Below are 27885 nucleotides of genomic sequence, written 5' to 3'. Positions count from 1 at the left end.
TGTTCATTTCTGTTTTCAGCATGCTTTGCTAAAGTGCTTCTTTATGTTTAATTTGGTGAAACATTTTACATTTGAACTCTTATGTAATGAAATCTATGGCACACAGATGAAGGAAAGGCATCTGATAGTGAAATATAAAAAGGCCAAATATATGCACTTCTTTGTTAATAGCAACATATTCTACTAGGTTTTGGCAGATAAGCATGACAATGCTTTGTGGCTGAATGAAAGAGAGTGCTCCATTCAAAGAAGAAATCAAAAGGTTGTGGAAGAGGCACCAAGGTGAGTATAAACGTCTCTCCTTGTACATTTTTATGAGCATTGATTATGCTTTGGAAAGCTACTTTTACATACTGTACAGATATGAACAATTTGTAGTCCATTAAAAAACACCGTAAAGACAAGTAGTAATGTTTAAGTAATTAATGTAATTCTGATTCAGAATTTAGCATCGCAATATTCTGATCTAGCTTCACAATGTTCATTCTATGTCAAGTTATTACAGTTTTTATTCATAATCTTGTATAAAATAGATAGTAAGAGTACTGGTCAAGTATTTTAGACTTACACACAGAAATGTTCTCCTTTTGTGATCGCCTCCTACCAGTGAGTACAGAAGCCAAATGAAGTCTCAAACTCGCTGTTCCTGAAGATGTTTGATTGCTACGTTAATTGATAGGATGGCAGAATCTCGCCCTGTTACTCAAGTGTTGAGTAGTACCTCACTCCATAGCAAGTCCCAATCAAATTAATGACCTGTAATTATTAGGAGTCCAGTACCTCCAGCTGCTCAATGTTTTTAACTCCATTGATTTTAGTAAGAGTTGAGGCACATTAGCTCTTCACAGGATTGGGTTTTAAAAGCTCTCTAATACACCATCTTATAACATGCTGCAAAGGTGTTCACCAGAAAGAATATTTTGTGTGTGTGTGGAAAAACTTGGATTGTTCAAAATCAGGAGGATGCCCCAAACCTTATTTAATTATCTATTATTAAATGCAATCACGTTTAGGTCTGAACTTGCAATTGTTCAGTAGTGCAGAACAACATTGTACAACAATTTAGGGTGTGATGACCACATCCAGTGGGCATTTTGGATCATTTTAAGTTACTTGAGTTAAAATTTGATTATGGCTGTAGAGCCAACTTTCCCCATCACTTACAAAATCAAGGTCCGAAATGCTATACGTATCTGATCTGACAGACAGTAATTTTAAGTGCAGGATATCACATAACACAATACACTGGTTGAGCACAGACTCAGAGGAAAAAGTGCTACCTTGATTAATCATTGTCACTTCTTGCAACACCTGTGTGTTCCTCAAAGGCCTCCCATCCAAGAACCTGACTTTCTTTCGCTCATGAGATTTGATTGCTTCAGATCACACGGTAGCGAATGGCATCATCAAAGAAGGGAATTCTCATTGACATTTTAGTGTAGCCTTGGCATAAAATTATGTTTTAGATGTAACAATGCTCCTCAGTTCTCAAAAGTAATCTGCTTTATATCTGGATGAAGGGAGCAGGAATATTTTGGAGAATATTTTGTAGAATATTTTGTATTAAAGTTGCATTGATGAACAGAGATGCTAGTGGGATAGGAAGTAACGTTTTGCCCATGTGTCCATCCCTGAGGCTGTAGAAACAATAAAACAAGACAATTGTATTGTCTTTAATTGGCTGCACAATAGCTTGAATAAGGTCTCGTATCTGAAATGTCACATCTGATCATATTTTCTCTTCTTGATACTTTTATCTTGTGAAGTCTTTTTATTCTGCAGCCTTCATGCTGCCAGAGGAACTATTTAGTTCAGAGAGTAACAGGTATATGAGGTGGAGAAGGAGTTGAAGTCAAGTTTAAAATGTTTCATTTTTAAGTGGTATGTGATTAGGTTGCAAAGGGGCTGTTTAGGGTGTATTGAGAGGAGAGAGTGAATTGTTTAAAAGGGAGAGAAACAATGTACGTAAAAAGTAAAGGCACTGAAGGGAATAGGAAAACCTCAGTTAATTAACCTAGCTGATTGCAGAGATAATCCAGTCATTTTAGTGTATAAAGCTTAACCACATGGCAGAGATCAAGTTTAGCAGTGTGACACTTCTGTTCCATTCTTCTGCTGCAGCAGGAGGCAAAGAGAGAGTCCTCAGACATACATTTAGAAAATACGGGAAGATATTACTATAGTACTGGGAAGTAACTGTCCTTTTATCCATATGAGAAATAATAATCCTTGTTCTTGAAAAGGAATACCAAGGCTATAATTCCAAATTAGAAATGTACTGCTCTTCATAAACCATTCAAACTGTGCTCCGTGATTGATGACATCAACAGAAGACCCTTTATTGAATTATAGCTTTTTATTTAACTTGTTGCTATGCATTATTCTGTTACTGAATCAGAATAATAGACCCCCATCTCTTTATATTACCAGTTCATAACCATGCCCTGGTAAGGTGTGTTCATTGCTTTCCTCATCCCTTTGTTTCTTGTGATCTCATCAGAGGTGTTAGAGCAAAGACTGATACCTTTTCTGAAATCAGACATTTTGTTTTCAGAGTCTTTTGTTATATGTAGCCAGCAAAGAGGGTCTTTTTTGCTAAATCTAGAGACCTTCTTTTAACATGCCAAAAGTCTCTGGTTTATTGTCCATAAGAAACCATACATTACCACTCTGTGAAGGACTGAGGCCAAACTAGCTTTTACCTATAAAAGAATGGTTTCCCCATTGTCTCTGGCTCGTCCAGAATCTTACCCCACTTTTCTTTTGCTTGAGTCCAATATAACTCATTTTCTTGCACAAACTCGCTGATCATTCATCTTCTAAACATTTTTCTTTCAATTAAAAGTCTTAGGAAATACTGTAAACTAAGGCCCTGATCCAGCATTTGACTCTGTCTAGCCAGTTCTCTGTGGTCATGTGGCGCCCCATTGACTTCACTGGGGCTCCAAGCAACTACAGGGTTCCTCCAGTGTGGTTCTCTTTGCAGGGGTGGGGCCTAATTCAGTAAGACAAGCCACAGAGGCACAAAATTCAGTGTTGGAGTTGGCTGACTACCTTCCCTTCTAGGCATCATGCAATTTTTTTTAATCCAACTGTCTATAAGCAAAGATCTTAAAAACGACTTAAAGCAAAAACATTCTTAAAAGTGGCCTGGTGTGGGCCAAAACTGATTCTCTATTATATTTTACTTGCTTGATTGTAGTTCTGACATGTTTCTAAAATAAACTGCAACAAGGGTGTAATACGTATTTTTGCTTACTGTTGTTTCTAGTTAAGGGACAAATGTGGTCTTTCATTTAAGATCACGTACAAGGTTCAGCATCTCCAAGAGAAAAACTTTCCATAGCTTTGGTAAAAGCCACAAGAGTTTCCCTAGCTGGATAGGTTAACCTAAATATGAACTTGTTGTGTAGTGGAGAGGAATCATCAGGATATATGTTTTCTTGAGTTTGTAAATTCAGTGGCCTGTTGGTGGTGACGTATTTAGTTTCCTGGGGTGAGGAAGCTTGCCTGTTGGGGAGCAGTCTTAACAATGGCTCCTGAGGGAGTAGCTCAGCTGCACTTTGGGGCAGAAGAACAACGCTGAACGGTGGCCATGCTGTGTTGAAGGGAATGAATCAAAAGCAGAAAGCCACAAAACTAAAACTTGCAGTTTAAGGGTAAAGTTGAGAGAGAGATTTAGGATCTGAAGGTGGAAACTGCAAACGGTCATTGGTTATCAGATTCAATATTGTGCATGTCCTAGTTTTCTTTCATCACAACCTTGCCTGCATACAAGAAAGTCAAATTAAAACAAAAACAAAACACAGTACAGATTCTCATTCAGACCTTACGAACTTCCAAAGTTTATCGTAGCTTGGATTACAGAGCACATAGCTAGGAAACAGCCACATAATTATATTTCAAACAGATGCGGAAAACAAGACAACCACAACCAGAGGGTTTGCTCTTGTTTATCTAGGCATTAATATTTCCATAGTGTAGCTATTGTCTGCAGGCTTCATCATTGTCCAGAATTTTCTTTAAAGTTGGTTTTTAATAATTAGACGTGCTCTCCAAATAACTGATGACTTTTTAGGTTATATTATTTTAAAGATCTCAGTGTTATACAATGTGTATGTTGATTTAATTTATATCTTGAAAGCATTTTCCTGTAATTTGTCTTGAAGGTACTCTCAATACTGAAATGCATTAATACTGGTTACCAAGAGTGCTGAATGTTGCATTTAATCTTTATTTTTTAAAGGAATTTAGAATGAAATAATCTCTTAGTTCTAAAGATGGGCTGACCTTCTGAGCGTGGATGGAAGTACAGGAATTAGTAGTCTGTTTGCAATTTTAAGGAAAATTAATTTGGAGTAATATAGGGTGTGAATTTAAAGCACAATATTAACTCCCTGTGTGGTTAAAACTAATTCAGAATAAGGCACTCTTATTCCATAATAAGAGTGTCTATGCAGGGAGTTAATCAGGAAAAGCTCTTCCAGAATAACTCCCAGTGTAAATAAGCCCTTAACTTGTTTATTCAACAGTAGAGATATAATATAGTGCATTCGACTGACCAGAAGTGGTGTCCTTTTTAATTTACATGGGTTTTTCTTTTTTGCCCTCTTTTGTCTGTAGCGTAAGAAAAGGATAATATTATGTTTGCCTAACTAAAGAAAGGCACTTTTTCTGCATTTGTAGCACTTTTCTGGACGCTGAGACACGAAGAGCAATGGGAGAACAAGCAGTAGCTCTTGCCAAAGCAGTAAAATATTCCTCTGCTGGAACTGTAGAATTCCTTGTGGACACCAAGAAGAATTTCTACTTTTTGGAAATGAACACTAGACTTCAGGTAAGAAAAAGAACTGTTCAAATTCAGAGACAGGATTATTTTAAAAAGTGTGTGTATCTATCTATCTATCTATCTATCTATCTATCTATCTATCTATCTATCTATCTATCTATCTATCTATCTATCTATCTATCTATCTATCTATCATATCCCTCCAAATGTAGAGTCTGATCCTGTAAGGATTTACATATATGAGTAACTTTACACTGACGTTAATAGGCCTACTCGCAGGAGTAAGCTAGTGTGCACAAATCTTTGCAGGAATGGGCCCTTGCATAGCACATAGAAATGAGCATTTAGTGCTTTGCTCTTTGTTACACTTGACCTAAAGACCTTGCAAGAGGTCACAGTTAAGTGCTACTGTGAGGTCACAGTAAGTGGCTAGCCACTGTGCTTTGATACTTTTCCCTCTTGGTAACAGAAATTTCCATGTATTTTTCATGCTTTGGTGAAAGTTTGTTGAGTTTTACCAGCAAGGTGATTAAACTACACAATGATGTCAGAAATAAAAACACTGACACATTGAATACTATTTTAAATCATGAATATAGTACAAAAATACTAAAAAAGGATAGCTCTGTGGATTTCAAGTTGGCGTTTGCACTTAATTGTGGAATTGATTATGTGAAATAGAAATGGCTGGGAATAATCCCTTTTTAAAAAATTATATTTTTTATTAAAGGTTCCTGTTTAATAGCTAGAGTGTCAAAAAAACCCCACTATTGATAAGCTTTCTTCTGCTGCTGCTTTAACATACCAATAATAGCTATACAAGGAAACAGGGTACATATCTTAAAATCTATGTAGCATTCTCGAAGATATGACAACATAACTTGCCAAATCTCATGTAAACAAATAAAGTATTCTCCCCTTTCTTCTCCCATGATGTCGAAGCGTTAAAGATTAGCAGTTCATTTTCTAAATCTAAAAGAACCAAAATGTGAAATGATGTAATAGGAACAATAAAATTCATTCAATTTTCAGTAGCTTTTTATCTCATTAATTGAGCCAGATTCTGCCTGCTTCTTTATACAGGTCTGCAGCAACGGGGAGGGTAAAAGGAGCTCCTTCTACTTCCATCGTCCATGCTTGACCTGCATAAAGGCCAGGCACACTTGTAGAGAATGGAGCACAGAGACCACACCCTTAGGTTGGGGAGGGGCACAGAGGAGGTAGTGGGGCCTGTCAAGCTGTCTGGAGTGGCTCAAGAGCACGAGTACCTCAGGGCAGACTGAAGAAGCAGGGCAGAAACCCCAAATTGGTTGAGAGTTCTCTACTTAGATTTCACCAACCAAGTATCAAGCATGAGCTTCTCAGGCACTATAATAGCCTAACCATGGAGTCACAGACAGTCCCCTTGGATATTCTGGTTTATCTTACCACCCAGGCAAGCTTGCCTTTGTGTTAGATAGTCCCTTACAACAAAAATCACAACAATATTCAGATTACTCCCTGTCCCAAAGGAGCAGTCACTTACCCCAGGTCAGCTTCAACTTAGCTCCTACAGCAAAGATGACCCTTGTAGCCAATCCTATAATAAACTAACTAAAGATTTATTAACTAAGAAAAGAAATGAGTTATTTACAAGGTTAAAGCAGGTGTGTACACACACGATACAGTCTAGATCCCAGAAAGTAATAGAAGCTACTGTAATATGCAAGCTCTATGATTTCTCTAGGGCTAACCCAGGCCAAGCACTGGGGAGCACTTGCTTATGCTTAGAGATCTTTGCCCATCAGAGTTCAAGCAGCATAGAGATCATCAGTTCCTTCTTGTCAGGGATTTTTATTCCCTTCCCCCAGCATTCAAGCTGATGGGACAAGTCCACCTGCAGATCTCCTCTTCATGGGAGTGGTGGGGAGCAGTCAACAGAGTCTTTGTCCTTTGATGTTTCACAATGGCTCAGTTGGTTTCAATGGGCCTGAGACATTCTATACCTTGGGGGAGCGTACTGTAACCCCCATATTCCTCATTTTCATATAATCATAATCTTGCATATAAAGCATGCCTTGTACAGTATTGGGGAAAGGTTATGATCTGCTGAAGGTCATTTCTCTATCCATATATCATTAATGCATATGAAGTTATGAGGATTGTGTTGTATGTTTGTCACTAAACCATTCTGTAAGTTGGGGAATCAACTAGATATTATCTCCCCAGAGGCAACAGCAAGGAAAGTAACCAACACCCGGGCGGGGTTTCAAACGATCCATCAACAACCATTGTCCAGCAAGGGAGGTACAATTCAATGATTCACATGCATAAGGCCACACCAGGGGAATTGCTCAACCTTGCCTAGGGACTCAGCAATGCCCCCAGACATGCATGGACTTGTGCTTCCCAAGCACATGGGACTGAGGTTATAAAACAGAACACAGTGGCCACATGCTGGGCTTTTCTCCTTCACCCACCTACGCTGCAAGCAGCAAGGACACTCTGAAGACTCCAACTGAGGGGACTAGCCCAGATTTCAAGGATGAAATCTATATACAATGGACTTGCAATATCCAGTGGGGTGAGGAAAACTGCTTAATCTAGATGTTGCCCTGTCTAATAGGGTTGAGAGTTTAGATTGCATGGTTATATTTTCTTTTCTTTTGGTAACTAACTCTGACTTTTTGCCTATCACTTAATATCACTTAAAATCTATCTTTTATAGTCAATAAATTTGTTTAACAGTTTATCTTTACCAGTGAGTTTGTATGAAGCTTGTGGCAAATATGCTCAGGTTTTGCAAAGGCTGGTGTATATTCACTTTCCATCAACGAAGTGGTAAGCCAGTTAATAAATTAGTACTGCTCATCTTGAGCAGTGCAAGACAGTATATTCCTGAGGTACAGTGCTGGGAGCTGGGGGATTTTGCTCTGGTGCCTTTCTCTGTGTGATTCATAAGTGGCTCTGGGAGCATTCATGCAATCTAGCTGTCTGTGGGGCTCCATATGCTGGTGTGCTGAGTGATCGTAGCGCCTTGAGGAGTTTGCTGCTGGTCACTAGCAAAGCATTATGAAAGACAGCTCAGGCTGGAGAGAGTTAAGGGGCACAGTGGTCCCACAGTCCCAGGCTGCACCCCGGGACTTCACAGGGCCTTCTTGTGTGCAGGACCTAGCATCTTCTGTAGGAAGCCAGCCTTTACATTAATTTAATGCTTCTTTCCTGCTTGATGCGTTACATAGCTACTGAGGCTTACAATGCAAACACTCAATATAACCTTATAACATGGGGTACAGACATTACATGAGATTAATACATGCAGCATCCTACAAGCATTTCATAAAGTCTAAACACATTTTTATAAATGTAATACCTATTTAAATAATACTAAAATACAGGCCAGCCAGACTGGTTTCCAGCTACGCATTCATCAGTGTTCACTTGGGACCTAGGAGCCTTGGCATGAGCAGGCACCTGGTCTGCCAGCATTATAGAGCCATATACCCATCTTCCCTTCCATCAGCCTGCACTGGAGGGAAGGCTGCACCCTATAACACTGCTCCTCCTACAGGACAAGGAGTGCTTTTTGGTGCCTGCCCTGGTATAGCTCTGCACTGCCCTTACTAGGGCTATGTCTACCAGGCACAATTTAGCCCTATGCCAGATTTGATGAGAAGTGGTAAGGATTAATCACTAGACAAGTTACCAGTTTATTGGCCATTAAAGTGCTAGTAAATGCTTGTTTCTTCTGTATATACATTCTGTACATTTATAATTCCTCGTTTGCCTAGCATTTCATATAAAGCTTCTGATAAATCTTTTTATGATTATGAAAATTCATAAATGATACAATCCTAACCTGATGCCAGCAGGGATACATGATCCTAAATTTTCTCCTTTGACACTGTGCTCATTATCTATTCAGGTGTTAGGCTGAAATACAAACGTGATCAGTAAAGTACCCTTGTGCTCAATTCTGTCTGTAGCTTTTTTTTTTTTTATCATTGTATGTCTGTTGGTTTTGCACTGTAATATATGGTGGTAAAAATCTTCTAATTCTTCAGCATCAAACTCATTTAGTTGTGGATATCTCCAAATTGGCAAGAACAAAGCCATCAGAATGGAATGAATGCCATCTTTAGAAACTTTTAAAGACTTCTTTAAAATATTGTGTAAGCAGTTTGAGAGGTCCCCTCTAATAGTAGACCCATTCTTTCCAAGTCTTAAGAAATTTACTAACCTTAAATTACAATACTTATGTACATTCTCTAATTCTACTATCTATCTTGGCTCTGTATTATCTGTAATTAGCATTTCAGTTTGAGGATGGAGGGTAGCAATTTTCTTTGTTTCTTCTCCAAGCTTTCCCAATTGATCTGTCACTTTTTCCAGCTCTCAAACTTGAGTTTCTGTTCCACTAACAGATATGTAACTAGCATCTAGTTTTTGCCCTTCTATTAAGAGCCAAACATAGACACTCTAATGAACCATCTCCAAATTTAACTTTAGAACCAGGAGAGTCTCCAGATGTCCATGTATTTGCACTTACTTTTACTGGTGCATGCTTCAGCCTTCTGCCTCTTGTAGCTTGTAAGTGCTTATGAATCAGGATTGCTAGTGAGAGTACTCTTTCTGCTAGTTTGTGCAGAGCTCCCTGCATTTAGAGAAACTTTCCTTGAGGGTCAGTTTACTAATAGGTAAAAGTGTGCCAAGCCTACCCCTAGGCACACTTCAGGCATTATTCCCTTTACCTTTTAGCACCCTCAAAATTCATCCCAAATAAAATGTGCAGTTATGTCACGGCGTTTATTTACCCCAGAATCAGTCCCAGTCTGTCTCTCTCTGGCCCAATGAATAGTTACTGTAATTATTTACGCAAAGCAGAACAGTTCCAGAAGGAGAGATTGAGGAAGACATTAGAATAGGCAGTAGCCTGGTGATTAGGGCACTCACCTGGGATGTGATTACTCTGAACTGGACAGAGCAGGGTCTCACATCCCAAATGTGTGTCCTAACCACCAGGCTATTGGCTATTCTGGGGTGGGTTGGTGTAAACTCACATACAGTTAACTACATTGGGGCAGATCCTTTCCTCTGTTCCAAACTCTTTATGCTGCCTACTTACCTTCCTTAGGCATGCTGAGCATAGTTCAGAAACATCTGCAGTGTGTCTCTTACCCTATCATGCGGTTTTAAAATTTTTAGGGGGAGGTGCTATCTTTTGATCAATTCCTTGGGAAGATTCTTTTTTACCACACAATCCCGTAAACAAGCACAAATAAAGGATGCTTATGTTTTTTTATTTCTGTGCTAAATGTTGCAGTACAGTATGGAGTTGGGAGACAGAAAACCAGTGTACCAGCTATATGATTTCTGTTATAATTTACATGAATTGTTACAGATGTTTTACTCTCAATCAGTGGTTCGGGGAAAGTGAATTATTGTTTGCTGTCAGCAGAAAAATTTTACATCTAACTGTCATGCCATATGCTGATGACTACAAGAGAATCTGAGATCAGCTAATTTTGTTAGAGAATAAATCATTCTTGCTATCATGCAGAAAGTATACAGACTTAGATGCTTCCCATATCAGTTACAAGTGAGCTTGCTGTGTATTGTCAGGTACTGCACATTTGGAATAGCTTTCAGGCAGAGTTACCACTGTTAGGAGCAGAGCAGATGTTGCATATTTGATTCTTTTTAGCCACTCGAGGAGTGTATTGGTTCATGTTACTTAGTTGTCATTTGGTTAATAAAAAGTAGTCATACTCAAAAATAGTGTCAACATGCTTTGAAATAAATTAAAAGCAGAATCTCAGCTCTATAACCTTCCTAGCTTGAGAACGGTGTCAAAATTTCCCTTTCTAGCAACCACATTCAAAATTATTGTTTTTCTTACTTTAGGAACACTTCAGTTGAAATATTATTTCTATTAGGCTTTAGATCTAGAGACACTAATGCTTGTGAATAAGGCGTATATGTAATGTAGAGGTGTACAATGTTGCTAAATTTCCTCTAATGTAAATTATCTGATGAGGGCGCAAAAAAGGTTTCAAAATGTTAGAAGAAATTGTAGTACTTCAAATTCAGAAACATAACCACTTAATTTATGGAAAATATATTATGGGATTGCCCAAGACATGACAACAGTTACTTAAGCAATTTAGTATGTATAATCCAGGGATTTAGGCCAATCTATGCCACTCATTTACATACAGTGTGGTGATTTCTTTTTAAACCAGGTCTGATTAATATAATATGTATTAAAAGGTTATATGTATAAACCGGACTCAGAAGGAGATGGAAAATATTGCATGTAGCTCAAGAGAAGTGATCATTATGTTCTCTTCTCATGTAATAATTCTGTTGAATATTTTTGTAGCACACAATTTTAATTTCTTATTTAGGAAAAAAGAGGAGTTGTGGTTAGATAGAAGTAAGGGAGCATTAGTGTATCATGTTTGTATCAGGTTTACTAGAAGAAAATTACGTGTGTGTGTGTGTGTGTGTGTGTGTGTGTGTGTGCTTCCACATTTATTTCCATTATAGCCTGTTCCAGATCTATCATATGTAAGCATGTTGTTTAAGTTTATCTTAAACATTCGAGCCCTGAGATTATTGTTTACTAAATGTCCATAACATGTATAAAAGTGTTGTCTAGCAACAAAATTCTTACTCTTGTCAAAGTATGAACAATTTCTGGAAAATGTCATGCTATAGTTTTGGTATGGCATGCTACAGGCAACACTCAGTGCAAATCTTTAAAGCTGTGATTTTACATTTGAGGACTTTTGTCCATCCTTACATGTATCTGTATTTTGTTTGCTTGTTTTTATACTGACCTGATAAAGACAGTTGAAAAGAGAGAGGGAGGCTTACCTTCCAGCATAGCTAATAGTCCAGGGTTTAGGGTACTCACCTGGGATGTGGTAGATATAGGTTCAAGTCTCTACTCTGGATTTCCAAGTGCTGCTGTCAGAAAATTATATTCTGGCTTTTATTTTTTTGTTTTTTAAAAGAAAAATTCAACACCGTCTATGAATTAAGCGTTCTGGAAATGGCTTTTGACCAACTATTGACTGTTCTATGTCTGTACAGCACAATAATGGGGAAAATATCCTTGCAAAGTAAAATGGACATAACAGAATTCCTGAATTTCATATCTAGGTAGTAGATCTACCAAAACACCAAAAACATCAGGCGGACCAGGTACTTGAACCTGGGTCTCCCATATTGCAGGTGAATGCCCTGACCAGTGGGCTGTTAGCTATGCAGGGGTGGGTTAATCTGTCTGTCTTTCTTTAGTGAAAATTTTTGAAAGGTCTCGGTTTTGTCCTGATGCAGAATGGGAAATATTTTGAAACCTTGACAGTTTTCATGGGATGGAAAAACTGGTTTCTGTCCAACTCTTGTAATGAACTCAGTGTAAATAACTAGGATAGCTACAACCAGAAATTGTGTTTTCTGCTACCTGTAGCAAATCCCTGAGAAAGTAAGTGATAGTTTTTGTTGGCTGGTTTGTTATTTTTTGTGGGGGAGGTGAAAGGGGAGGGAAGGGGTGGTTGTTATTGTATCAGAAGACTGCAATATTAAGAAATGTGAAGTGTCTCAAAGTAAAATTTCAGATGACTACAACTGCAATTTGCTGAGGCATGTCGTTCAGGTTTCTTAATGTTGCAGTGATGCATTGCTGCTTTCTTTTCACTTAGTTCACAAACAGGCATCAGATGGTAAAGGCTTTCAGTTGTTACTAACCTGGGCTGGATTTAAACTACTGACCTAGAGGTGAAAGGTTTCTTCTCCCATTACCAATCCCCTAAGCCTCCCAGAATCCAGTCTTCACAAAGTTTATGCCGGCTGTCCATGCCTGTTTGAGCTGGAGGAAAAGATGATTTTGCTGCCAGACAAGACTCCTTTACACAAGAGGGTCAGCCGACAACAGTTAACTAGATTTTGCCATGCTCTTGCCTCTTTAATGCAACTTCCATTATATAGCCACTGGTCATATGCTGCTCAGACTTTCATAAAGAACTACAGAAAAGCGTTGCTAATTGTTGTTGACCGAAGAGACTGCATTGTTTCCAAAGTCACTGAATCTGATGGATGCCATTAATAGAGCTGCCAATACATGGAATAATGTCTCAGGCCATGTCTACACTAGCACTTATGTCGGCAAAACTTTTGTCACCCGCGGGGGCTCCGCCCCCCCCCCCCCCCCCCGAGCGACATAAGTTTTGGTGACACAAGCACTGGTGTGTACAGCGTTATGTCGGTGGCAGACGCTCTCCCGCTGATAAAGCTATCACTGTGCGTTGAGGTGGTTTATTATGTTGACGGGAGAGTTCTCTCCTGTTGGCATAATGTGGCTACACAAGTGGTCTTACCGCGGCACAGCTGTACGCTTGTAAGTATAGTTATGGCCTCAGAGATGACACCACCATGTGCCTATAATAAAATATATCAAAGAGTGGAAAACAAAGGAAATTCTTTTTTGGCATTGAGAATAAGCCTGAGAAAGAAACCAAAGATCTTTCTCCAACTACAAATGAGTTTTAGTTTTAGTTATTCGGCTATGAAGAATATTTAAGAATGTGACCATAGCCAGCTTAGTTTGAGGACTTCAGGAGGGCTCTGAGATTATTGCTGAATATAGTCGAAGCAAGAGGAAATAGCAGCTCTAGAAAGAAAGGCATAAGAGTCTTTGTCAAGTGTGAAATGGGAAGGAAATTCTGTAGAATTAACAGACTGTCAGGATTTTCAAAGAGCAGGATTTTAGTTTCCCCAGATATCTTGAAATTTTGAACAAGGAAATGTGTTGGATTTTCAAAGGCTACTTGTCAGAAAATTATAATTTTTTTTTTAATTTAACACAGCCTATGAATGTAAGCATTCTGGAAATGAGTTTTCAGACTTTTGACCTGTCTGCTAACTATGGGATATTACATGTCTGTACAGCAGAGTAATGGGGGGAAAAATCCTTGCAAAGTAAAGTTGACAAAACAGAATTCTTAAATTTCAAATCTATGTGGTAGATCTTCCAGAACATCAAAATGTGGAAAGTTTTATGGTTATCATGAGAAGAGGACTAAGTATCTCATTATAATTGCATATGCAAAGAGATCTTTTAGAAGAGTCAGCAGATACTGGAAAGTTTTGTTAAAGTATTTGCTACATGATGTCTTTACTGATGTTGATATAAAACAGGGCTGGTTTTAGGCCAATTCCCTCGAACCGGGCCCTGCACCTAAGAGGGCCCCACGCCCTAAAGAAGAGCGCCTAACTTAGGCGCCTTTTTAATTTTTTTACTCACCTGGCGGCGGTCTGGGTCTTCAGCGGTACGTCGTCGGCGGGTCCTTCACTTGCTTCGGGTCTTCGTTGGCATTTCAGCGCCGGGTCCTTCAGTGCCGCGGAAGACCCAGAGCAAGTGAAGGACCCGCCGCCGAAGTGCCGCACCGCCGCCGGGTATTCGAATCGGGCCCCGCACTTACTAAAGCCGGCCCTGCCTCTGGCTCATGAGGCTGTACACTGACCACCTCAGTTTATGGCTCAGTACGTGCAGAATGACAGTTGAATGTGATTTTGGTAGTCTGAACAGATGCTGGCATTGTTTGCTCACAAGAGTGGATCTCAGTGAGAAAAATATCCCTATGGTTATAGCTGCCCACTGCATAATATCTGTGATGCCAACAGGGAAAAGTTGCTGCCAGGCTGTAGCAGCTGTCCGCTGAGTTTGAACAGCCAGACACAAGGGCTCTCAGAAAAGCTCAATGCGGCGCTCTAGGGCTCAGGAAGGCTTTGAAAGAGCACTCTAACAGTGAGCCAGAGTAAGGAGTTGTGGTGTCCTGTGCTCTCCCTGGCTCTGCTCTTTGGGGTCCTGTTGGGAATTATGTGGTGCTTGGTGCATATCTGTGCATATATCACTGACAGTGCACCTATTAGTTTTGTGGTGCTTGCTGTACATTTATGCCGCTTATACTGTGTTTGTCACTGATCCTGAGAGTTATGTCACAGAGTACAATAACAAGTAAGTGGGTGTTTTCACTACTGCCAGGCACTCTGCCGCATATGTTAGCAACTAATAAAGATTAATTATTTTCCAAACAATACTATTTTATTGAGTAATGAAAACACTTCAGAATATTCTGTGCAAGTTAAAAGAAAATCTGTTAAAACTTTAATAAATGTATGGAACAGAAGGAACATTGATTTCCATTTTAGCTACACATACACTGACCTGTGAGAACTAAGGTTGATGTATGTGAAGCTGTGGTTGTACTGAATGTCCCCAGTGGTGGAGTGGCAGGGGTAGGGCTGCGACCCCTGATGCAACGTGGAATCTTGGGGGGGGGGGAACGGGGGGAATTATTGAGTGGGGCTATACTGATGTTCTCCATGAACAGCAAAGGCAGGTGAGCCTGGGATTGTTGAGCCTGTAGGTCCACACGTGTCTGCAGCATCTGTTTGCTGCTCAAAAAGACCCATTATGTCCTGGTGCATCTCCCTTTCCAACTCCTGGGCCTCCCTACTGTCTGCAATATTCATTCTCCAGGCCTTATGGTCACCATCTGATGTAACACTAGGTTGCAGGATCTTGGTGAAAATGTCATCCAGAATCTTCTCCCCCCGACCCCCTCCATTTCTGATATGGGTCAGGCACTTCACTGGTGTGGAGGGCAAACCCCTCAAGGCCACAACTGCAGCAGCTACAGATAAAACACAGAGGTACCACTATCAGTATAGTCGCAATGGAAAGCTAAAGTTACGATTCAGAACTCCCTTCTCTGGCTCCCTTATTGACACTCTTGCCTTAGTTCTGAGTGCATATGCAGGGTGCTACTTGCAGCTTCAGCCATGTTGAGTATGGCCTGCCAGGGGTGAGGGAATTGCTAGGTTGCATGGAACTGAGTTTAGGGCAATGGCACTGGATACGGACACCATTCTCCACAGGCAGTGGTGATTTTTAGCTGATATCACACTTCTGACTGGACTGTGGTGGAGTCTCAAAACAGCTTCTGGCTTGCTGCATAGCTGGACCCCAACCAGTCGCATGTCCCCTATCCTCCACCACCATTATCATCACCTCATCTTCACTGCTCTTGTCAGGGACCTGTGACTTGGGCTCCTTGGTAGCGTGGTGGTGGAGATCTCTGTTAAGTGTGGCATGCACCTCTTTTTGTAAAAGTGGCAAGTCTGCGATTCATCACTGGATTGACTGTTGGGCTCCCTGGTCTTGTGACATGCCTGCTGCAGTTCATTTGTTTTTATGCAGCACTGCTGCTGATCCCTGTGGTACTTCTTGTGCATCCCCCGTGCAATTTTGTAGTTGTCCACATTTCTATGGCTGTTCCATTGCTATGCCTGTACAGTCTCTTCTCCCCACAGGTCCAGGAGCTCCAATATCTCCTGTGTACTCTAGGCCAGAGTGCGTCTGGAGTGCATAGCCGGGATGGTCAGCGGGGCAGTTGCACACTACAATGGAGAGCTGCTACGTGGACACTCTGAAAAAGACATTTCAAAAATTCACAGGGTTTTAAAAGGCAGGGGTGGGGGTTCTGGTCTCTCTGACCCCAGGGCAGAGGACTTCACAATTGTGACCAGAGCAGTCAATGTTGGGTATTGTGGGAAAGCTGCTGGAGAACTGCTAGGGTCAATATAGGTAATGTAGTGTCTATATTTGCGCTGCATTGACCTCAGTGTGTCGCCCATGGCTCAGCACCACTCAGGGAGCTGGTATTACTACGTGGGTGCAATGGAGAGCTGTCATCACGGGGAGACAAATTGAAGCATAGGCCTGGTCTACCCTACCAAGTAGGTCGACAGAAAGTTGCTTCCACTGATGTAAGTCGCCTACTACACTGATTTAGTAACTCCACCTCTGCGAGAGGCTTACTGCTTAAGTCAGTGTAATTAGGTCGATGCAGTGTCAGTTTAGACATTGTGTTGCTTACATCACTATTGCTGCCTTTTAGAAGCTGTCCCACAATGCCCTGACACTGACCGTTAAATCAGTGCAAGCACCCTGGTTAGTATGCGCACCACCAACACAAGGAGTGTAGTGTGGATAGGGGAGGGGGAAATAAATCCAAGACCACCATGTACAAAAAAAATATGATTAGTGAAATAATCACAATCTTTCCATTATTTGAGGAAAAAAGATATATTGGTTTCTGTTGTCAGATGCTACTGGTGTGGTTCTTCTGCTTTCTCCTGTTGATATCACTCGGCTGCGTGCGTGTGTTCCCTCTATGTGCTGCCCCAGCTCTGCGCAGATAGCTGACCCAGTAAACCCGACGAGAACCCCCAATAACCACAGAGTCTAGTAAGGTACAAAGGCACCTCGGCCAGGTTTATTGCGATCTCGGACACAATTGCAGTTCCCCGCAGATTACTTAGTCTACGGGGCATACTACGAGAAAGTGCCTCTTGGCAAGGACCCGGCTCAGTGGCGGGACTTTCCACTGCCCCCGTGGCCGGACAAAGACACCACCCCAGGGATCCATTTTTATACACGGGTACAAACAAGTTACACATCACTCCTGACGTATTAAGGTGCAACCCCTTCATGTAGTAAGGTGCCGCCTCGCACCTTGTACATGTTGGTTCGATCAATACAACTCTATCCATCATTTTACCCTTTAGCCCCTGTCATTGGGATGGGTCGGCCTGTTCCATGTTATCTGTGGAATGTTCCAGTATAGTGTTTGTTCTGATATCTGGTGTCCAGTACCTTTTAGGTATGTCTCTTTTTGCAGCATCAGCCCTTTCCTTGCCAGCTTCTGTGAGCAGGGCCTGCCTCTGGCTCACAGCTTAACTTTGCTTTATGTTAGCAAAGTCTTGACCATTACTTTAGTTCAGGCCTTAGGCCTCATACCAGGCCTCTGATACCAAGGTTTGTCTCTCAGGGCCTCCTCTTACTAGTTTCCTTTTAGGGGGCCAATTATACAGTCTTTATCCCTCAGAAAGATCTTTGGGGTTAGACTCTTGGGTTCAGATCCTGTACATGAGCTCTATGTGTGTGGATCCTTGCATCCTCGTGGAGTGTGTTGCAGGATCAGGGCCATAGTTTGAACAGGATAGAACAGTTTTACTCTTTTGGACTATAGGCTTCATGCTCTGCATATTGCTAAAATATTCAAAAAATGAATTGCAAAGACAAAAAAAATGAAGGTTTCTTAGCTGACTGCTTCATGCCACAGAGATATTTAATTAAAAAATTAAATTTAAAATATTCAGCTCGTTTCCACCCCATTTTATGGATTATATTTTGGAGATTTAACAATGCGAGTGTGTTAACAAAATGTGTGACTAGAAATTACTAATAAAATAGTGTCTAGAGTAGTTCCAATGGAATATGTATATAAAAAAGCTTGCTTGCCATATTTTCTTAATACCATTTTCTTCAAATACAAAGGGAGTCTTTTGAAGCAACAAGATAATATTGACTAAGTCAAAGAGTCTTATTGTAGAGTAGATTAAATAAATGTTTGTGAGTCTTAAGAAACAAACAACAAAAATATTTCTCTTTCCAGAAACATTCCATCCTATTTTGATCATCAACAATAAAGCTGAAAACCACAATGACGCTATTGTGCCTGGAATGCCAAGTGTAATCCAAGAAAAATGATGAGGCTAAATAATAAAAATGTCTTCTTTAGAGAAAGGTTACATTTTTTCCCCAGTATTAAAATTCTGAAAATGTTCTAAAGTTAAAGGTAATTTTTTAATTAAAATCCTAACTGTGAGAACAAGTTTCCTGACCAAATAATTGATATATAAGTAACTTTCTATTAAAACTTTGTTTTAATAAAAAATTAAATGCTGCAGTGTAACACCGCAAGGTGGCTGCTGAATTGTTTCCCAAAAACTCCAAATAGGTTTATTAAGTGTGACATAGTAGAGAGTATCATGTGCTAGGTAAAATCAAGATTGAATCCCAAAGGAATGTTCTTAAACTGCATAATCAGATCCCCATTTCAATACCATGTTTATACTTCAAAGAATAGGTGCTTATTTCAGTGATGATTTGTCATTAAAATTATGTCAAAATGTCTTAAAATGTTGTTGAAACTATAAAAACACTCACAACACACACAGGGCTAATTATGGGTGCCATCTGTTTATTTTTATAAAGCAATTTTTTTTAAAGACCAGTGCATCTTCTTGCTCTGATAAACCACAAGATTATTATAATGATTAACTGTTTTCCTTCAATTAGTGTACTTGAAGTAAGGAAGACAACTAGTTTGTTCATTGACCTTTTCCTGTGTCATAAAATGTATATAATATGACATCTCATTGTGAAGTACATTTTCTTAAGATATTTGACCCCTAGAACAAAAACATTTTATAATAAAAATGGCAGTTCTGTCATATTTTTTACTAGGGGACGTTCTAATGCTCTCATTGTGTGTATCACATGCTAATATAGTATGTGTCTTTGTTTGTGTCTACATAGTAGGACCATAACCCATCTTCTTTGGGTGCTTTCATTTCACAACTTTTCCACAATCGTTAGAGATTGCTGTAAGTTAATAAACATTTTCAGTTTACAACCACATAAAAAACCACGTGTGTGTGCGTGCGCGTAAGTTTGCACACGCACCCAGTCCGACCCAGCTTTAGTGTGAATGATGGGTATTCCCATGACAGCATCATCCAAAGCCGTTAGCAGCAATTTGCTGAGAGAGCAGAGTGACTCGACTGGTCCAGCCCAGCTATTGTGCCTGCTAAGCACTACACAGATAAGTCTGGAGGGAAAAAAACTGAAGGATCCATCTGCTCATTTCTGCTACACTGCGCTGATGTAAGATTACGCTAATCTGGTTGCTTGTCAGGACAGGTTAGTGAAAGCAGGCGAATGGGTGAGATTTAGGGTAGACTAGCTCTATGGAAAATCGTAAGCTGCTCCTGTACATGCCATGTTAAGTGTAGCAGAATGGGTTGATTATCAGCTACTTTGAGGATTTCAGTTAAAATACATTACATTGCTAGATTAAAAATGAGTCCTCCTCCTTTATACTTCCAAACAAACAAGAAACTAACACATCTGCACCAAATACCATTATGTTGTAAAAAATAAAACATACTTCCATATTTTTTTGTAGTTTTGCTTTTACTCCTTGTGCTTAGTTATTGTATTTACAAATTGCTTATTTATTTTATTTAGGTTTTTTTCAAAAGAAGATGGTTACTGTTGTGTGTATGGGATTCTTGTTTGTTTTTTCTTTTGGTTTTGCTTGTCTCTTCAGTTTGGTTTGGTGAAGAAAGCCCAGAGTTGGAAATTAACCCTTTTCCCATTTTTGGCTGGTGATATCTTTGTTTATCTGTATTTGTTTATGATGGGGTTTTTTGGTTGTTTTTGTTACCTACTGACTGTCAGTTCTTGACCTTGCAGGTTGAACATCCCATCACAGAATGCATTACTGGCCTGGACCTAGTCCAAGAAATGATCCGTGTTGCTAAGGGTTACCCTCTCAGGCACAAACAAGCTGATATTCCCATCAACGGCTGGGCGGTTGAATGTCGAGTTTATGCTGAGGTAAAATAAGTGGTAAGGGGTGGGAGGCTGTATGTGGAGCAGTAATACCCAGGTGTAGATAGGCACCAAGGTGAAGTCAAGGTTTATAATTTGAGATTTGTGATTTACTGTATGTAACACAACTGATTAAAGAAAGTTTTATGTGGATTTTTATGTTGTAATTCAAAAGAATAGCCTGAGACCAAAATTTATTGCCACATAGGTTCTTCTAAAAATGTATCTCCTGCAAGTAGCCAATAATCATTTCAAAGGAAGTTCACGGCATATTTTCAGCCTAAATTTAATATGATGATTGGGCTCTATTTCATTTTCTTCTGAACTATTAACCAGTACTTCAGGTTGGCTCACCTCCACGTTTTTCTTAAACCTTTTGGCTTAAATATTTGGCTAAAATTTTGTAAGCTGCCAAACTTTTAATGGTACTGAGGCATTTGTTAATAGTTCAGGAAGGATGTTTGCTCCTCTGTAGCTACATTTGCTTTATATGGCCAATTTGGAAAGTGAATTTCAAAACCATAAGTGCACAGTTACATTATGACTCTTCATAGTAACAGAGCAAAAAAAAAAAAAAAATCCTGAATTAAAAAAATTCTCTTTTTAAGCACGACTGAGACTGGTATTGTAAGTTAATGTGTTATTAGCATTGCTTTTGATATTTGGAAATTTAGACTTGTCTATTGAATGAATGATATTCAGCGGTCTTCATTTTGTTTCAAGAATGTTAATACTCTAGGCAATCTTTACCAAAAAAAAAAAAAAATCAGCATCTTGGTATGTTTTTTCCCATTTGACTATTGCTGCTTTTATTGCCCAAGGCATCTTAATTTCTCTTGTTCCCCTTTCTTTATTTTTCATGACACAGTAGTTTGTTGCTTGTTCTGCTCATTACAGGATGTATATGACTGTTTGGATGAAGAATAAATGTATTTGTGATTTGAATGATACAAAGTGTGCATTGAGTATTAGTATGGCTTTACTAAGGTGGTTGGTATTCAGAATTTTTGCTCAACCATCTATGAATATTAAAGGAGTTTGAACAACAGAATCCTGTTTCACCGTGTGTATGTTGTTCTGTTCACCACAGAATTTGCTGTACTGATAAGTTTGTAAGTAGTTTTATGTGCGAGATTTTTAAAGGCACAAAGGACCCAATTCACATGGAAAGTCAAAGGGAGTTCAGCTCCTAACTACCAATTTTGCCTTTGAAAAACTTCTTTTATGTCATCCCTCCCTTCCCCCCCCTGCCCAAAAATACCAAAGCTTGAAGATGGCTGAGGAGTTGATACTATAAAGACTTCACTGGGAAGAAATACTCTTTTCTGCTTTAATAATTGCATTTCAGAAAGATGAGGTTTTAATAAATGTTCCAATTCTTCAGTGGAAAAAGGGAAAATGGCCCAACAATAAGTAATTCCGGAAACAGAATGTTAATCAAAATAGAAGTGGTAGAAGCTATTAATTTTGCAACTACTTAACCTTGTTTCCTGTATGTAATGTCTCTAAATTAATGCTTTCTCATGTTTTACCTTCATTTCAGGATCCCTACAAATCTTTCGGTCTGCCATCTATTGGTAGATTGTCTCAATACCAAGAACCACTACATGTGTCCAATGTAAGTGACCTGGGCTCTGATTTTCGTAGGTGCTGAGAACTTCAGATCTTCACAGGTGCTTAGTCCCTCTGACAATCAGGCCCTTAGTTTCTATCATTTGTTAAAGGTAGTTAATACTATTATTTGTGCTAATTTAAGATAAGATGATAAAAAATACAGTACTGACCAAATTGGACTATAAAGCTATAAAGTTTTGTTCTGTTTAATCCTTTCAAACAAGCCTCAAATAAAAATATGCTGTAGAGCAAATAGCATAATCAGATGTTGAATTAACTCTTTAACTGCAAAGGACTGAATACTTCAAAGAGAAGCTGGACTGCTATTCAAATTCGCAGCCTTTAAAAAGCAAATGCCGTTTGTTACAATTGAAGAAAAGTGATTATTAAACATAGTCTAACTATGCAGAGTGGCCGCTTAACAGTTTTTTGCTCCAATAAAAGAACAGGGACATCTCCTTTTTGTATAATCAAAGTAATAAGTAATAAATCCACTGTGTCAGCTGGTGGAAGGACAAGACTATACCATCTGTGAATATGATTATTCAGTGTGATTACTTGCATGGAAAATAGTGAAAGATTACAGGAGGAATCCTAAATTTGGAGATGTTATTGGATATATGATTTATTTCACTTCCTAAATTGTTTTTGCCCATATGCTTTCTAAAGGGACCTGACCCTTTCTGGGCTTTCAGGCTTCATGCTGTGTTCAAAGCCTGAAAGCAGAAGAAAAAATTGTAAAGATTTAACAGGCATTATGTAACGTTAAATAGAAGATAAGAAAACATACATCATGGGATGTATCTAAACATTTTTTTTAATGAAACAAAGAGTGTATTTAATAAGAATTTATAATGATTACTCTAGTGGTTGTTAGACATTTTTACCATGTTGTAATAGCTAACAGGATGTCAAACATTTTGCCCTTGCAAGTTTTTGCAATTTGCAATTTTCCAAACGTGAGACCTGTTGAAAGTACAAGTGATAATGGACAAACTATACCCCCTACAGTCTTTGTCCCACCAAATCTTTCTTCAATTAATGTTGCAGCAGGAGTTTTATGTAATAACATTTGCGCTTGTGAGCCATCCATAGAAAGAAAAAACAATTAAAATGCCTTAAATGTTCTGCTTACTGCTGTTATTTGCTTGTGTGAATGTTGCATGTCAGCTAAATGGACCACGGAACAGATAAAGTGATTGGGTGCAGGAGAGTGCACACCAAGCTTTGTCTATCATTATTGCTGGGAGCAATCAAATTGATGCCAGCAGGACAGTAGACGCGTTGACAGCTGTAATTATGTATCTCCATGGTGATCACTTTTGGCCTGTCATGGAGGCCCACAAGTCCCCTCCCTTGCAAGCATTTAATCAGATTGGGCTGTCACTTGTCAGGTAGACAGGGCGGGCTGGGAGTTGTGCTTAGGGGGAGAGGTGAATTGAAAATGAAGGGTGGGAGACGGCTGATAGCTTCACGTGGCCCATCGTGGTACTGAAGAAAGAAATTTTAATTATGCTGGAGGCTTCAGAGAAATGGTTTGAGGATCTCATACAGAGTAGCTGGGCTGTTTTCTTTCTGTTTACTCTCGTTGTCTTATTAAAAAAAAGCTGTTCTATTTTTATTTAGCAAACCATATTTTTGGTCTGTTCCTCTGTAGCAGCAGAAAATGTGCAGTACTGGAGATTAATTTGTCTTCTGAGGATGTCACATAATTAAGAATAAAATTGATTTGACTGAAGAATTTGGATATTATATTGAAGCTATTGGTGCTTCACCATTTCTTTTATAAATTCCTGTTTTCAAAAGATAATAAGTTGTCTGTAAAAATTTGCTGTGAGCTAAAATTTGGCATAGAAGGTCTCAGTCATGGTATCTTACAAATGTGATTTTGAATTAGTTTGGTTGTTTTTCAAATTAAAGGAGGTAGGGGTGTGTGGATGGGTGGGTTGATAGGGGAAGTAGAAAAGCAACTAGGAAAGTTAGGAAGACGCGGCATTGGGGAAATGTTTTTCCTATGCTCTAAGAATTCTATACTGGGTTTGAGATTGTAATAATTTTTAAATGTACCAGCTGCTAGTTCAGAGTATGATTTTTAGGGCTAGTGAGTATTCGATTTTTAAAAAAAGCTTAAAATGAGGTAGCTACAAAGAAATAAGTATCATCAAGATTGTGACAGTAGAAACTTATTACTCTTGCATGTTGTAACAAACTGACTGTACTGCAGTTGGCATTAAGATTTGAAGAGCTCCAAAGCCATTCTTCGCTAATGTGATCAACAATCCATTCTTTAAGGGTGCTGATGTTGACATAGTCGGTGGGAGTGAGCTTCCCAGCTCAAGTCAACAGAGTTGGGCTAATGGGGCTTATGCTAGAGCTCTCAAAATAGCTGTGAAGACAGCACATTGAAGTTGGGGCTGGAGCTTGGGCTCTGAAGTCTGGGGAGGGTGGAGTAGGTCTGTCTGTCTCTTAGACCCCAGTATTGCAGTGAACTGTGTATGGGTGGAACTCTGTCAGCATGAAGTCCTACTAACTTATGCACCCAAAGTGGTGTGCCAGTGCACTGTTCATTGCAGGATTGGAGCCAGAGGTTATGAGGAGAGTCTGAGGGAACTGGGCTTATTTAGTCTGCAGAAGAGAAGAGTGAGGGGGGATTTGATAGCAGCCTTCAACTACCTGAAGTGGGGCTCCAAAGGGGATGGAGCTAGACTGTTCTGATGGTGGCAGATGACAGAACAAGGAGCAATGGTCTCAAGTTGCAGCGGGGGAGGTCTAGGTTGGATATTGGGAAAAACTATTTCACTAGGAGGGTGGTGAAGCACTGGAATGGGTTACCTAGGGAGGTGGTGGAATCTCCATCATTAGAGGTTTTTAAGGCCCGGTTTGACACAGCCCTGGGTGGGATGATTTAGTTGGGGTTGGACTAGATGACCTCCTGAGATCTCTTCCAACCCTAATCTTCTATGATTCTATGTTTTCCTAGAGCACCTAACATTAAAATATAGTAATATACAATCGCACCACTATACTACACCACTGGAACTGTTTGGGCTATGAAAGGATCTTGACTTGTATACTCCCTGTAGTATTTTTTTTAAATACTGAGAAAAGGAAAAACATTAAGTAAAAGTAATGCTAATAAGTATTACAATAAGTATTACTATTAGCTATCAAGATAAACACACTAGAGCAAGGATCCTTTAAAATAAAGGTTTCTGTTATATCCAGTTTTGCACACTATAGTTTACAGGATCACGTATTGTTATCAGTCCCCGATATACCTAAGCACAACAGAGAATTGAAAATGGTAAAATTATTTCCTTTCTGCTATCAGTTTGTCATTTTTATATAGCTTTTCTGTGTTTATTTTATGAAGAATAAATTTTAGAAGGAAGGAAAGCTTTTATTATATACAAACTGGCCCCAGGTACTTTTTTTCATAATTTTATGAAATTATAAAGCAAATTTTCAAGAACCTTTTCTTTAGTTCCTTGTTTTTCAGTATATTTGAATTTTTAAATTTGTGCGGATATATCCAAGTACATTACGTATAAGTTTGTGTATACAGTATATACAGTGGAAGCATTGTTTAGTGCACTAAGCATGTAATGGGGAGCCAGGAAGTTCTGATTTCTAATCCTGGTTCTTCCACTAACAGCCAATCGCTGAACTTCTTTTGGCCAAAATCAGCACTGGCATAAACAGTGCCTACTCCTATTTACAGTTGCATCAGCTTATTTCACATCTGAAATTGGCCTTTCTTTATATGTTTTCTCATTGTAAAATTGGGATAATAATATTTGTATACCTCACAGAGGTGTTGTGAGGATTAATTACTTTACATTTGTTTGTTGCTTTGGACATGAAAAGTGCTATATAAATGCCATGTATTATTAGAATATGTATACAGGTATGCTACATGTTATATATGTGTATGTATTGTGCCGTACAAGAAGCAATATGCTGCCTCTAGGGAACAGTCTTGACTGGCAGTGGGATGGATTAGATATCTTACTAGTTCTTTCTTATCTCTGTGCATGGATGTATTCATTCATGTATGTATGTATGTACCTGTACAGAGAGGAAGGATGCCTTAATAGTTATAAGAATGGGAATCAGGAAATCTGAATTTCCTGCTACATATTTCCTTTGTGACCTTGCCCCTTCCTCATCATCTGTAAAATGGGGATGATAATGCCATCTAACTCACAGTTCTGTTGTAGGGCTAGCTAATTGTTTATAAAGCATCTTGATTTCTTATAATGAAGGTGCCGTTGAACTGCAAATACAAATATATTACGTGTATATTAATAAATATTCAATTAAAGTGTTTAAAAAAGAAAATGATCATTAAACCCATGTTAGGATGTAGTTGTCATTGAAGAAAGAGAATAAAGCTGCTGGGATATCTTTTAGGTTATTTGGATAATAAAGTCATCATCCTGTCCTCATGTGGATTCTTTAGACAAGAGGTTCTACATGTGGTCCCTTGGTAATTGCCTAAATTAAAATATTAAAGGCCTAACAGCCGTTGTGTTGACCTTTTTTTGCCTTGCTGCAATCAGATGAGCTGCTGTTTATTAGAAAGATTCCTTCCCACAGGTGGAGATTTAAGTGAGTTTCTAGGTCCCACTTGCCACCCCCTTTACGATGTAAAATATCAAAGCCCTGGTGGTTTCAGCAACTTCAATTGGATTCCTCTGTCCTTAAGATCACTGGGATGCATTTATCAGTCTTGAATTACTTTGATTAAAAAAACACTAAAGTGCTTTAGATTCCAGAGTTCAACAGCAACAATTTAATAAATATTTATTTCCCAGAAATTGCTCATTTTAAAAGTTTTATATGGCTAACCTCAATGCCTCACTGGTGAAATCAAACTGAGAGATGAAAACAAGAATCAGCAATATACTAACTGACTTGTTGGCTGGTTAACAGCAATCAGTTTCTTCAAAAGAAATTTTTGAACTTGTGCTATTTTTTCCCTATGAAAATTGCGGAATCAGAGCTTTAATTGGGGCTGTGTCCTTACAAAGCAAAGCCATGGAAAAAGCTGTGTAAACATTAAACACCCAGGGGTACAGCAGCAACAGAAAAAAAAATGTTTTACAGTCGAGAGGGTGAGGCAGAAAAGGAAAGTGTTACAGACATGAAAGCTACAAGACTAGTATTCCTATAGAGCTGATAAGCAGAGCTCCAAAGTTCCTGCTGAATGAGCCTTAGTTGTGTCCCCACTGGAGCCCTCAGAAGGGCTATAGTGGGACACAAGGGATGTGATTACATACATACTCAGAAAAGATGCGATTACAAGGGGCATCTTTCATGCCAGGTGTCAGTTGGTGAATAATTACAAGTGTATTTTATTGCAGTAATTAAGTCAGCATTGGTTGCATTGAGAGTTCAGATTTAGAGTTGTATAAACCACTATAAATTGATAGAGTGATCAAAACCCAAATCTGGTTGCTCTGGATTTTACAAGAAAAAAGTGACTTTGGCTAACAGTTTGCATTCATGTTTTTTTTAAGAGGAGAGTAATTCATAGGTATTTTTCCCACAAGGGGGAAGTGGGAGGGGATTTTCTAGCCCTTGGTGAAAAGAATATTTTATCTTCTCATGAAACTTGTTAGGTTTAAAAGTATGAGATGTATGTCCTCTATGAGGTCAAAACTTGGTTTTTGTTCCACTGTGAAATTATATTTGCTCCTTTTTTATTTTTTGAAGGTACGTGTTGACAGTGGCATACAAGAAGGAAGTGATATTAGCATTTATTATGATCCCATGATCTCAAAAGTGAGTTGATATTTTTTTAACGTTTTAATATATGAAATACTAGTTTTAGATACAAAATTTTTAAATGAGAGATTTTTTAGTAATGAGCCAATATTTCAAAGCTGCTGGATGTGATGTGCATAAAGGAAACATGAGAGAAAAGAGGCTATATTGAAAATGAAGCTTAATCTGGAAGAAAATTTAC

The 27885-nt window shown here is 39.0% G+C and overlaps 1 protein-coding gene across 7 annotated transcripts in view; it reads left to right on the top strand.

Moving 5' to 3' along the window:
* Positions 1 to 27885, top strand: part of PCCA (propionyl-CoA carboxylase subunit alpha) — a 387774-nt gene that overhangs the window by 157384 nt on the left and 202505 nt on the right. For all 7 annotated transcript variants that reach the window (XM_065592346.1, XM_042843639.2, XM_024101904.3 and 4 more), the window contains exons 11-15: positions 188 to 282; positions 4687 to 4837; positions 20163 to 20306; positions 21844 to 21918; positions 27633 to 27701. In XM_065592346.1, the coding sequence (XP_065448418.1) occupies positions 188 to 282; positions 4687 to 4837; positions 20163 to 20306; positions 21844 to 21918; positions 27633 to 27701 (534 nt within the window). The remainder of the gene's footprint in view (positions 1 to 187; positions 283 to 4686; positions 4838 to 20162; positions 20307 to 21843; positions 21919 to 27632; positions 27702 to 27885) is intronic.

The sequence above is a fragment of the Chrysemys picta genome, chromosome 1, assembly GCF_011386835.1.
Source record: "Chrysemys picta bellii isolate R12L10 chromosome 1, ASM1138683v2, whole genome shotgun sequence".
NCBI lineage: Eukaryota > Metazoa > Chordata > Testudines > Emydidae > Chrysemys > Chrysemys picta.
The sequence above is the reverse complement of the archived record's forward strand: the minus strand, read 5'-3'. Positions and strand labels throughout refer to the sequence as shown.